This window comes from Dromiciops gliroides, chromosome 3, assembly GCF_019393635.1.
Source record: "Dromiciops gliroides isolate mDroGli1 chromosome 3, mDroGli1.pri, whole genome shotgun sequence".
In the NCBI taxonomy this organism is placed as follows: Eukaryota; Metazoa; Chordata; class Mammalia; order Microbiotheria; family Microbiotheriidae; genus Dromiciops; species Dromiciops gliroides.
In genome coordinates, this window is record NC_057863.1 from 377,430,921 (window position 1) to 377,445,480 (window position 14,560).

General features: G+C 35.7%; 1 protein-coding gene across 11 annotated transcripts in view; it reads right to left on the reverse strand.

The window, feature by feature from the left end:
* The window catches only part of R3HDM1 (R3H domain containing 1), a 191,909-nt gene that overhangs the window by 26,933 nt on the left and 150,416 nt on the right, over positions 1–14,560 (reverse strand). For all 11 annotated transcript variants that reach the window (XM_043990824.1, XM_043990830.1, XM_043990827.1 and 8 more), the window contains one exon: positions 859–1,016. In XM_043990824.1, the coding sequence (XP_043846759.1) occupies positions 859–1,016 (158 nt within the window). The remainder of the gene's footprint in view (positions 1–858; positions 1,017–14,560) is intronic.

Below are 14,560 nucleotides of genomic sequence, written 5' to 3' on the forward strand. Positions count from 1 at the left end.
CTAAGAGCAAGAGGCTTGACATAAGGAAAAAAAACAAAACAAAACCCTTGCAAGTGGAGCTATCCAGATTTGGAATAAGCCATCACTGCCCACTGTGGTTCTCTACTGATTAGAGGGACTCAATAAAGCAAAGGCAGGCTGGGTGTCCACTTGTTAGGTGGGTTGTAGAGGAAACATTGGTTTAGGTGCGGCTTTGTCTAGTTAGCCTTTAGGCTCCCTTCACATGATGAAATTCTAGGATTTTTTTGGCTCTGCCATTCTTAAATCCTACTGCTTTTCCCTTTCAGACATGTCAAAGACTTTGGTAAAGGTCTAAAAAGAAGAATTAGATATCTGCTTGTGTATGCAGTTCACTAAACTGACCAACTTGAGGGAGAAAAAATACATACATCTGCCAGTGAAAGTCTGGTGATAATATTTTCTTTTTCTTTTCTTTTTTTGTGGGACAATGAGGGTTAAGTGACTTGCCCAGGGTCACACAGCTAGTAAGTGTCAAATCTCTGAGGCTGGATTTGAACTCAGGTCTTCCTGAATCCAGGGCCAGTGCTTTATCCACTGCACCACCCAGCTGCCCCTGATAGTATTTTCTAAATTTTAATAACAGAAATGGAAGGACATAGCGAAATGAAAGCTACAATAGATTATTTTCATTAGTAGTTTTTTCAAAAAAAGACCCTAAGACTCCTCCATCTAAAAAAAGATTTTTCACTTTGTCCAAAGAAGACATAAAGATGACTCTTAGCTTTGACTTTACAAGTGCTGTGACTGTATTTTTAAATATTGTTTGGTTTTACTGTTACATTTAAGTTCACTTATCTACTTATCCAAAAGCATAACTGAGTAAGATAGGTAACATACCTGATAAGATGGCACTGAAGGGTATGGGACAATCACACCTTGAATTTGATTTCCAATATTGTTTTGTTGGCCACTGACTAGATTTTGATTTTGGGATGGTTGAACTGCAACTATCCCTTGGTAGTTTTGCTGTTGCTGGCTGGGCATAACCTGGTAACCTGTAACGACACAAGGGATTAAATACTGCTTTAAATTTAAATTCATTACGTATAACTTTACATATCTGTGTCAAATATGTTGTCATAAAATAAAAGCATTTAATTAAGACAGTTCATTGGGTGGTGGAATTTTCTTAAACTCTTCTAAATGTCAGCAATTTAAAAAGTCTATTGTTCAATACCTTGTAAAAAGTTGAAACGTTTTATTTGAAACATTTTGTAATTTTCACCACCATAAGTTAGTGACTAAACCTATAGATCTTCACTCTCAGAAATTGGGTACAGTTCAGTTTTACAGGAAAAAAAAGAGTCCTAGACTTTACACAGGACCACTGTCTCATGATATTTAATGCAAACTGTCATGGTGCTTAATTTTTAATTAAAGGTCAGCTGCAGCAGCAGAGTAAAGAAACATCCTTGATTGCTGAAGTATTGTTTCTGGAAGGAAAGGCTGAACTAAGCTTTGAGAAGATGCACATCTTCTGAAACAGCAGAACAGAAAGTAAGCAAAAACTCTGTCTTCTTTCTAACAAGGAGAAAAATCTGACTGCATTGCCACACTCTTCATCATAATCTATAAGAGAAGCTTTTGCATTTCATCAAGTGTTATCTAATTATTTTTCAGGGTATTTTCTTCACTGCTACTGTGAAAGGTAGGTCTAAAATATAAATCATACTTTAGAGGAAATAGAGGTGGCACAGAAATATTAGGTAAATTGTCCCAAATTACCAAGAGAATATATATTAAAAATCTTCTGCAACAATAAATCCAGAATAGTATTATCTAATGTGGTTCAACTCTGAAGGAAAGAGAAATCCTTTGCTATATTGCATTATTAAGTATCCACTTAACTACATTGTTAATCCAGGTGTTTTTGACAAGACAAGAGGAGTCACAAAGATTCTGTGTTTCAGATATAATACCATCATTGTGGTAGACAGGAAACTTACCACCATTCAGTTATTTTGCTCAGTGATTATCTACTCTAAAGCTATTGGAGTGGGGATTAGGGTAGGGAGAAACAGTCTTAGGAACCAAGAAAAAGGTAAACCAAAATTTGGTGAATGGAATCATAATGAGATTTTATATAATGAAAGCATTTCCATAACAGTTTTATTGAAATGATTTCTGTAACAAACAATCCTTTACAAAAACTGCTTTCTTTGTCCTTATGGATAATTAATCTATGTAAAGGGCTAAATTCTATGATCCTACAAAACTGGTTATATGTTGTTCAGTAAATGTTCTTCCCTTTCAGAATTCACTGTAGAAGAGGAAAAGGGGAAGCAATCTTTCCCCAATTTTTTTGGTTTCACAATTATCTTTCAAACTCCCTTACTCTGTACCACAAACACTCCAAACTGTACATTAACACAATATCATAGATGCAAAAATCTAGGAGAACAAAGAAAGTAATGGTGATGGAAAGGGATGGAGGTAAAGGTGTGCAAGACACTTCCTCGTTTCCCCTATGTTACATATGACTTTTTCACTACCAACCTTAAGCAAAGAAGGCTTGGGCTCAGCCTTCTGAAGACCAGAAATGTCATTTCAAAGCAATATACCCATCACAGACATATCCACTGAAGTAAAAATGAAACAAACAGTAACACACCAGGATGCTCCGTGGAATTCCCGTAAGAGGATTTCACTTCTACAACAATGTCAAAGTACAGTGTTTGTAGAATTACCTGAATATATCATGAAGCAAACACCCAATGTCATTATGGTATTTCATAGGCCAACTCTAACTACCATGAGATACTTGAAGTAACAGCTTTTGATATTAAATCACATTATCTATGCACACACAAAACATATTCAAATTGTATTTGAATTAATGAAAAGAAAATGTGTGTTTTTCAAGACTTTGGCCTAAATGCTGAGACTATTTTTTGCCTTTCTTTGTATTCCCAGTGGTCAGCACAGTGCCTGGAACATAACAGGTACTTAAATATGTTAGTTGATTAGTTATTAGGTGGATAATAAAAGATTATAGGGGTCGCTGTGTGTAAAGCATAGCATAAAGGTCTCAAGAATTTTTTAAAAAAACCACTTTACATATTCACATTATTCACTGCAAAAGTAGTTGGCCCTGGCAATGTAGCAAGACCAAGAAATATGAAATGGACAACCCAGGAACTTTTAATGATGCCCATGCCACGGTATAAGACCTACAGGAAGGCTTCCAGCTCAGTGGGTTTATTTTTTATGGCAGAATACAGACAAAATACATACCAGATTGAAAGGTGAGGCATCTGTCCCATTAAAGCAGTGTTTTAAAATTTCTTATGTGCCATGAACCCCTTTGGAAGTTTGGTGCAGCCTCTGGACCTTCTTTTCTTTTCTTTTTTTTTTCTTTTTTTTTAAATGCTTCAATCTGTATTAGGTTTTTTTGCAGGGCAATGAGGGTTAAGTGACTTGCCCAGGGTCACACAGCTAGTAAGTGTTAAGTGTCTGAGGCCAAATTTGAACTCAGGTCCTTCTGAATCCAGGGCTGGTACTTTATCCACTGCACCACCTAGCTGCCCCCCGGACCTTCCTTTCTGAAGAACATTTCATTGCCTAAATTCATAACTGAAGGCATGTGCATTGTTTCCCCACCCAAGTTCACTAATACCCTGAAATCAGATCCTTGATCAAAAATCTCTTTATTAGAGGGAGTAGCCAGTTTGAAGAAACCACTGACCAGATGAAGAAATGAAAATTATTTACTGGAGACCTTTAGATTTTTAAACAGAAAATGACAAAAATTATAATTCCAGTAAAAATGAGTAAGCATAAGGAAAGGGATGAAATATTTTGGTACAATGGAAACATGTGGTCACTCATGATGAAGTCATTGTAAGTACTTCAGTCTACTAAATATTTATTAGGCACCTTCTCTGTTCATAGTACTTGATATGCTAGGGCTTGGGGGGTGGAATGGGGAAGAAAGGATACCTAAACTAATGGGAGCAAGTAAATAAATGTATTTTGATGACTATAATACAAAATAATAGTCAATTGCATTCAAAAGATAAGAAAAAATGTTTTCTGAGAAGATAATTTATTAATGATTTAGTGAAGACTTGGGGAAGGCTGCATGTAGGAGGTAGTTTATGAGGTAGGCTTTAAAGATGGGCAAGAAGGTAAGACTAACAGATTAAAGGAAGAAAAGATGCTAGTCTTGGTGCAGGGTAGTGTAAGTTAACATGGAAGTGTGGCCATACAGGGACAGAGACTAGTCCAATTTGGTTGGAAGTATAGTGTTACTGGATTGGATTTAGTTTGAGATGAGTCTGGAAGGTGGTTTCCCAATGTTGAGGCCCTTGAATTACAGGCAAAGGAATTTAAACTCTCTTCAAGCAAAAGGAAGCCATTTAATAGTTTTGTTTAGAGGATTACCAAGAAGTTTAAAAGTAGCAAATACTTTAAAGAGTTTCCCAAATAACTCATTATGATACATACTGCTGTATTATCTAAAATTATTGCTACTACTATGCTTTATAACTTAATTTCTATTATATCAGTTTTGGCAGCATTTATTATTAATTAATATTGTATATCAGTAAAGTATTGACCATGGGTCTCCCTAACTTCTCATGGTCTCAGGCCTTCAGCCCTACCTACATTGTCCTAAGAGGAAGAGCATGCACCAAGAGAGAGCATTTAGAGCCAAGAGAGTGGGTAAAGAGGAGGCAAAGAGAGAGTAACCCTAGGGTGGTCAACGGTTTTATTCTCTTTTGATAGAGGTGGGTCATTATACATTGATCAAAGCTGGTTAGCATCATTCAGTTTCACTGGTTGACAGGACTTGAGTATGGTCTAAATTAAAATGAACTTTACTGATAAGGGAAGAGTATGCAAAAGTCCATTATCTAGGTGTGGCTTGATCCCATCAGTTCACTGAGCTAGACAAAATAATCAGTCTCCATTTCATTTATTTCCTTGGGTTTGTCCCAGACAAGATTTGCTGAAGTTCCTCAAGAACTATGCTTTCTGGAGTGGGGGAAGGACTGAAACTGACCTCTGGGTTCCCCCAATATATTCATTAAGTTATTTTCTCACACTGCTTTTGTTGGGATTATTCCTTATCCTCCCTTAGCCACTACCATGTTTAGTCCTCAATCAAGTACATAATTGTCTATTACATTTGTATCTTTTGTGGAGGATTAACTCCAGGAGGACCAAAACTGTTCTTTGTTTTAGCTTTTGCATGCCTAATGCCATTGTATACTAGTAAAATCTCTTGCCTATGGTAGGTACTTAATAAATGCTTGTTGGATTGGAAGGGATGTACCTTACAAATCCTTTTAGCACTTAGTTCATACTATAGCATACACATTTTCTCTTACTTTAAATCTTTTGTTTCATGTATGTTTCATAAAGAGATCCTCCCATATTGATTTTAAACTACTGATTCTTGCATGCTATATTTGTTTGGGAACTAGACCTGTGATTTCTTTGTAGCTCAGAGGATTGTCCCTGCAACATCAAAGGGGTAATATTCTTATCCCACAACCATCCCACAGTATATGCTCTTAGGCTATGTGATTAGCCCCAGGTCCTGAACCCTTTAGGAATGGCTCTGAAACCTTATTCTGGTTTAATAAGGCTAATACATTGACATGCCATCTATAAAATATCATTAATAGCTCCCCTGTGCATCAAAGGGGTATTGCTCAAAAATGAGGTTCCCCACTTTTGATATGGACACGTGATCAGTCTACATGCAGGTTTCATTTCTTAGTGTTTTGTTTTTTTTTTAACAGCCATTTACATATGTTCCCCTCACAGTTGACCCTGTTTCTTCATGGAAATCTAATTTCACATCATTTTGTAAATACCTCTGTGTGCTGTGTCCATTCAAGGGGGTAGAGGGCTTAAGAATTGTATTGGCAGAGAAATTACCCATCATACCAGTGTCACCCCATGGATTTTGAAGTACTAAAGGAATATGGTCAAAAATGGCATTTATAGGCATTTCACGATTTAGAAACTACTTTCTTCCCAACAACCCTGTCAGGGAAGTATGAGTAAAGTGATCATCTGAAAGATTCAATGACTTTCTCAATGCCACCATGACAGATACAAGAGGATAACAACAGGCAGAGATTAGTGCTAGACCCCAGGAGAGAAGGAATCAGCTATGCCCCCTGTACTCAGTGAGCTTATTCATCTTGTGACTCAACTCCACACACATGGTAAGAGTGCTCTAAGGCTGCCATTATTTTTAATGATTCTACAAAATAAAGATTATTTGCTATGAAAATTAGGGTTTTCAGAAGTGATAAATACTTGACTTAAAAAGACAGTCAGTGCCTGGTTTGAATGCAGCCTGTTCTAACAGAAGGACACTGTGGCTTTTCCCACATAACCAATGGTTAAGTGGAACAGTAAAATTTGTCTTGTGAATCACTAAGGATCATCATTATTAAGCTAGTAGCTACAATTATGGTTCTGGCTAGAAAGGCAGTTGCTATGGCTCCCAGCAATAAATAAATAAATAAATAAAATCTGTTTTGAATCAAACTGCTTGTTTTCAACACTGAAACAGTCAATTTAAGACCTAAGTAAGGTTTCAAGTAAATTTTTTTTCACAAGTATTGAAGCTAAAGAAATGATTAAGAAGGGTAGCATTTAGTCTTAGTATTCAAAGATATGAACCAAGCAACTGACAGAGGGTCTGCAGTAAAACACACCAAGTGTTATACAGTGGCACCTATTATATTATAGTTAAAGTTTCTCAGATAACTGTCCAATCACTCTAATGCATCTGTAAGCTAAATAATGTAGGAATTCTTTCCACTGAGACAGACGGCAACCTATCCGTGCCTGTGTATCCTCTACTATTCACCACTTCACCACAGGAGTTCAGTCAATATGCTAGGTACTTATATGATTTCTTAACATTGTATAGATATCAATGAAACAAGCAGGTTGGCCACAGGTTCTTCCTTCCTTTCGCTGTAAGACAGGCACACATTTCTCTCATACTATTATTTACACCATGTCTGTGTAATTCTTCCTTTGCAATGTTTCCTCCAATGCCCTCTGGGTGAGCCTCAACTTTTAATTCTTCTGAGAATTCAGTACTCTAAGATATGTAGCCATACACGTCACTGGAAGAACATTGGTGTTAAAAAGACAGGTTTTTGTTTTAGGGAGGTTAGGATCAGTAAAAGAATTGTGCAATTTCCCAGAAGGAAATGTAGCCTGTCTTCCTTTTTCAGTTTAACTTCAGGACTAGTGTCTAATTGCAGTGTCTGTCCAAGAGACACATACTAATAGGTGACCTCTAGAAGGCAGACTGTTCTTCCAAATATACTGCATCCCTCATTAGAATGTGTGCTCCTTGACAACAGGGACTGTCTTATTTTTCTATGTGTATCTCTAGTGCTTAGCATGGTTTTTTGTATATAACAAGCACTTAACAAATACTTTTCTGTTCACTTATTCATTTGACTGTATATTGTAGTCTGGACAACAGACACTCTTCATCTACTTTTTTTTTCCCTCTGGGGAGACTGAGTGGGTCAAAATCTTCTAAATGACTACAGATTTCTTCAAGTAAAGGGATTTAAAGCAAATCACAAAGAATCATCCAATAGACAGGAATATCTGGAAAGTCTCTGTACCTCTAAGGAATGCTTCACCTTGGTTCTATGTTGGCCCTGCTGCAAAGCAGGGGCAAACACCTTTGGGAAGTATATATTTCTCTGTTTTATGTTTGCTTGATATAAATAATCAAAGAGTTAAACCAAATTATTGCTGTTCTATCTTTTCAAGACTCTGACATATGCATGGGATTATAAATTGCTGAAATAGAGCCTAAAATAGCTTATTGCTCTACCAAATCAAATGCTGAAATTTTGTCTAGATGAAAAAATAGGCTTATAAATGAGATGTTATTGATATCCTTTAAGTCAGTTTTTTTGGCTAATAATGAAGTCTAAGACCCCCCCCCCACCCCATTTCTTTGGTATCTTTCCTTCTTTTATATACTTTGAGAACTGATCTCTCAATTTTGGTGTGTTGAACAGCTTCAGTGTTCATTTGGTCTAATGCAAGTTGTTCTCCCCACCCATTTTCTTTAGTGCCTGAAGAAAACTTTCTCCACCAGCACATCTGGAAATGTAATGCTAGAGTGCAAAATGTGGCACCTTCACTATCCTTGAGGGGGATAAAAGTTTGTTACAGAAATTCTTACAGATCTTTTCCATTATTTTTTTGGGGGGGAAGTCTCATCTCATGCTTATGGGAGGATATTGTTTGTCTGGACAGGTTAAAATGGGAATGCACAGGCCATGAGGAGTACCAGATAACATCAGAAAAAATAAAATTGATTTATATCTTAACATATAGGAAATGACTAATGATGTAAGAGTCATTCCTGGAATCAGCTACTTATGGACAGTCAGAGTACTGACCTGAAGGAGAAACAGTAAAAATTAACACAAAACTAGAAGAAAAAAAAAAAAACAAGAGATGATCTGTACTTATAACTAAATTTTGATCAATTTAAATAAGTTGATGCTGAAAAAATAGAAAATTATTGAGGAAAAACTATTATTTATCAAAATTTTATAGAACTGTGTGAATAAACTTCTCTCATGAGGAGAAAAGGAAAACTGCCTCAATTATCAAACACTTGATTCCCTTTGTTTATAAAATCTAATGAAGATGATTACTTGGTATATACTAAAAGGAAGTTAAATGCAGAAATGCCTCACATGTCACAATAATTAGGAAAAGCATTTTTTTTTAATAGTAAAGTACTATAAACAAAGTAGATGCCTACCCACTGGTAACAAATCCTGGTTTGGGTGCATGAATGCAATAGGACATTTCAACACCACGAAATGATTAATGGAAATAATTCAAAGAAGCATGAGAAGACTAAAATGGACCTATGCAGTGTGAAATAATCAGAAACAGGAAAACAACAAAAATGACAACAATATAAATAAAAATAACAAAAAACCCAAACTGAATTCTAGGTAATTATCATTACCAAGCTTTGCCCTGGAAAACAGGTAAGAAATTGAGTCTCTCTCCTTTCTTTGCAGAGGTAGGGAACTCTGGTGGTGGAACATTTCATATACTATGGATTCTTAACTTGGGGTTTGCGGACTTTTTTTTTTACTAAATATTTTGATAACTGTATTTTACTGTAATTGGTTTCCCTTGTAATTCTGCATTGAAAAGTATTCTTCTGAGAGAGGGTCTGTAGGCTTCAGTAGACTGCCACAGGGATCCATGACACAAAACTGTTTTAAGACTATCTGGCATATATTGTAAACTTGGTTGCTGTGCAGTATATTTTGCTGGATTGCTTTACTTCCCCCCGCCCCCACTTTGGTTGGATACAAGGAAAGTTTGCTGGATAAGTGTATAGAGGTATCTATTTGAAAATGAAGATGATATAAAACCAAAAGAGATTAATAATTTTTTAAATCATGGAAGGTGGGGAAAAATTAAAAACAGCATTACCTTAAAAAAAAAAGAGTATTAAAAAAAAGTTTAAAGAAAGGCTTGTCAGAGACCCAATTAAGCCAAGTCAGCTAACTATTCAAATCAAAGGGAAAAAGAGTCAAGTCCATGTAGCTGCAAAGGTAGAGAGGGAAGGAAGATCCACTGTCAGGGGAGAAAATCTCAAGGTCCTGGAAAGAGTAAAAAGGATAAGAATAAGCATGACACAACATTCCAGAGTAGGAAAAGTATTTCAAGGTTTAAGAGTCTATGAAAACATGCTCTAAGTCTAATCAATCTTAACTTTTTCTTGCTCAAATGTTTTCAAGTTAATATTTGGGGCAGTTTTGTGTGTGATATGCCCAGATTTATACCACTAACCAAATGGGAAACAGGATCCCTTTACAGAAATTTGCTTACAGCCAGTATATCTGGAAAGAATTTACTCAGGAGTGTAAGGACAGGGTAATCTACCCAAGACAGAGCAAAAACATCCAGGCTTTCTGTGAGAGGTCATCAATATTGATATTATTTAACTGTCATTTTCCTTTGTTAAACGACTACAATGTTGAAATAGTATCCTCTTTCTCCTGGTACTTTCACCGACAAGCACAATCAATTCTGCAAAGCTGAGAGAACTGGGACAATACGAATGGATGGCTGAGACGCTTCCCTGGAGGGCTCCAAAGAATATTCTATTTTTAGCTCTATTTCACCTCAACGGAGAAGACAGCAGTAAAGTAATGCAGTATTCAGCAGAAAAGGGCTGAACTGGTTTTTACTTCAGAGATTTAATCTGAAATAACTTCTATCATAACAGAGCACATACTTAATAATTTTAACAGGAAATAATCTGAAAGAGACAGAAAAAATTAAAAAGAATATTTGGCCAAGAAAGTCCTAAATATGAAGTTGTAGATTCACTAGTCAGTGTTAATATTTTTAGAAGAATTGTAATTCACTTGTACAGAAAGATAGTAAGGGCAAGGTTATATGAAAGGCAAAATATTTTACTTACTCCAGGCCTTTTTATTTGGGGTAATGTATTTCACAATAAGGGACTATCTAGGGAATTGTGAATTAGTGTCACTGAGTTTATACATACCTTTCATGGGTCCGTGGACTACCAAGTTTTACTTCTAAATTTTTACTTCAGATTTAAAGTTTTCCTAATTACCATAAAGAGTATAGACCCATTTAACTGATGCGAGATCAATGGGGACTGTTTTGAAGGCCAGAGTGCCCATACTGTCATTAACTCTGCTACTTTTCTCTCATTCCTCCCTGACAAAAATGTCAAAGTACAGGTGACCCCATAAACTGTCAGGCAAATGGCGGGTTATTTCACAGGATAGTTCAGGGTGGTTTGGGGATTCTTACCAGATGCTTTTGATTTAGATTTCAGGTAAAAGACACTTAATGGAAGAAAGAAAAGGGATATTAAAAGAGCTACAGTTATAGTGTAAAGCCCAAATCTGTGCTAATTGCAAAATAGGTGTATAATGGATATTTATTCAATAATCCAGACAATGAAAAACAGGCAGTGACCAAAAGTTGTCTGCAAGTTACCCTGAAAATCAGTTGATACACCCTGGGCATGGAGTGCCTCCCCTAAAAAAACAAAACAAAACCAAGAATTTGGGTCAATTCCTCTTTTTTCACTCGATTCCCCTAGCCTTTTCAAATTAAAGTCTTATACATAAGACTCAACATGCAATAGCTTTGATCAGATAAGAAGTTACAATCATTAATAGGAAATTATAAAAATGATACTACATGGTTAAAACCACAAACTCTTGGGGAAGGGAGAACTTTTAGTTCTTGTAGCCAGTGTTAAAACAAAAAGACTTATCACAATTGCACTGCACGTCTTGAAGGAACCAAGTCACAACAACACATTAAAGTGTGCCACGCTGATCTGGTGTGCTATATTGCAGGGCAATTTGCCTGGCTAGAATTCTATAGCTAGAATAGAAGGGAGAAAGTTGGTATTTCCTAATGAGTCTGACATAAGTAAGACATAAACCATTTTAGGTCACCTTCAAACCCAACTGAATCAGTCTTGAATTACCTTCTAAACCTGCTTTGGAAAAGAAATCAAAGCAACGGCTTTCAGGGATTTTAAAAAAGCAAATTAAATCAGTGGTAATAAAAATTCCAACAGTTGTTTTTGGACTATGTTGAGTTTGATTAAAAGACATTACATGTTAGGAAAACAGCAGAACATATTAATATTTTAATACAGCATTTAAAAAGCAGTGAAATCTGAGTAAAAAGAAGCCAGGAAGCAGCTGAAAAAGAGACCGGTTCACTGTGAGAAATGTAAACCTCTCAGACAGTGCTACGGCCCCGAATCCAACAGCTCACAAATAAGGCCAATTATTCCAAAATATTAAACAAACATGGTTAAATGACAAATTCTTAAAAAATAAGGGTAAAACCAGCTATTTAAAAAACACCCATGGGATTATACACCTAAACACTGATACTATAATTATTTCATGAGGAGAGTTCATTTTTATTATTTACAGAGCTATATTCTGTATAGCAAATTAGAGTTAACTTAGTTATTTCATGGGGGAAGACATCACCTTATAAACAGACTTATGGAAATGGCTTTATATAAAACTACATTTATTACAATGATATATTGATCTGTATTTTGATTTATGACCATATATGTTACATCTCATCTAACAAATCAAGAAATATATCACTCACTAGTTCTAATAGAGACATTATTCTGAAAGGCTTAGAGAAACACAATACATCGTGTGGTGTGTTTTTTCCACATCTAACCTTGCTTTTAGTGGCCTTGATGTGAAACCTTATAACAAAAAAGGACAGCACATTCATTCCCAATATTAAACTGATATTAATCTCTTTTCTATTTCCATAATAGCCTTGGATATCCACTCTTACTGAAATAAATATTTATATGCTCAGATGAAAAACATAGCTGAACAAATCTTTTATATACTATGGGGATTTCTGCATTTCAAAGCTGAGGAATACCAAAATGGGCAGATAATTAGAGATATGTATTACAACTGATCGTTTCCAAAATGGCCTATAGAGATTTAATTTTTTAAGGTTATAATTCTTGATCATGAGCTTAAAAATATCCTTTCCACCATCTATATCTGTGTAAACAAGACAAAATTCATATATATTAATGTTCTCAATATTTTGTCTAAGACTCAAGACACTTTGAACCTTTTTCATATAACCAAATTCCCTCATAGTAACTTGCTTGTCTCCTAGAGATGGAAACAGGCTGTTACATGTCATTATATGGATTGATAACGCAGGGACTAAAGATGGAAAAAAAAAGGCAGGGATGAATGTGCCAAGCTACTTACCATCTTAATCAGACTGTGATGGTGCAGTGTTGGAAAAATCATGTTTTAATAAGTTAAAAATAAACATGAAATATCAATTTTACATATGAAAATGAAAATTAGTAAAATATTACAATTCTTACAATCTATAAAATTTGCAGTAGAACATGTCTTGCTCCTTCTCCAGAACACTGGCTTTTCTAAAAGGGCTCATCATTAGAACATGTGCATATACACACATATACACACACACATACACTCTTCCTCTCCCTCCTTCAAGCTTTTCTTGAAAAATGATCATTGACCAATCATATCAAGTTGAACTCCTCCAACCAAAATTATTCATGGCTATATATCATATAGAAAGACAAAGAATTAATATTGTTTGAAGGGAAACTGCCTGTTATAGAGGTATAAGTTTTGGGAGGTGGCTTTTTTGGTTAACAAGAATAAAATACCTCAATGTGTTCTTTCTTAAGGATATTTTAAAGAGGTTGTTTATTCTTCCTATTCAAAATGCATGAAAGTTTAATCTCTTTAAAGAATGACAGGACTCTAGTATGGAAACTCCTTTGACAAACATAGATATACATGGTAAGGGAATTGTCCATGATCATTTAGTTAATATGTATTAAAAAACAGGACTTACACTTAGGTTTTTCCTGACTCCAGGGCTGGCTATTCATCCACTATGGAGAGAAGAGTACTTTTGTCTGACTATTATAGTGACTTCGTGGGTTTAAAAAAAAAGGAATTGAAAACTACACATCTATAGATTATTTGGCACCACTTCTCTTCCTATCTTTGGATAAAATGTCTACAGCTATACAAAAGTAATTCAATAAAAGCATACACTAATTAAAAAATATTAACTATCAAATATAATATGTTAGAGTTCCAAGAGTTCCCAAGCATGGGTGAAATGATCATTAACCATTAGTACACCTGCAATGAGTGACTAGGAAAATGTACCTATATCATCTGGTGATTACAGAACAGGTAAAGGGCTATGCAAGGTTAGGAGTGAACAACGATGATCAATGAGACACTATCAGAGAGTTCCATTTCTCTAACCAGTCATATGTAGAGAGGCCATATAGAGAGTACTCTGCTGTTTCAGGTGGGCTATGGTAACTTTTTTTTTTTTTTTTAGTGAGGCAATTGGGGTTAAGTGACTTGCCCAGGGTCACACAGCCAGTAAGTGTTAAGTGTCTGAGGCCGGATTTGAACCCAGGTACTCCTGAATCCAGGGCCGGTGTTCTATCCACTGTGCCACCTATCTGCCCCGCTATGGTAACTTTTTAAAAGTCCCATGTGAAACTGAAGAGAAATCAGGGTGAACTACCACAATGTCAACCTCACCTCCTCAGGTCCCATAGGTATTTAAAATGCTACTGTCTCCACCATTCTCCAAGAAAATTACAGTAGGGTGTTGGAACAGCCCTTTAAGAAGCTGACTGAAATTTCCAATTTAAACACTAGAAGAAGAGCTCCTGTGAGAGTCTAGGTTATTGCTATACATCATGTTGAAAAGGAAAAAGGTTGGATTGGGGGTTTCAATAGCATATTGTTTACAGTGTTCTCATATTAAAAGGTGACTAAACTAAAATATAAAATACCGTGTTAAAACACAAGGATATGATTTACTAGGCTGCATTAGTCTTTCAAAGGCAGCCCCTCCTAGGGAGCAACTGCACAAGGCAGATCCTGCAATGTGACCTCTCAGTTTCCATCTTTTTTTTTTTTTT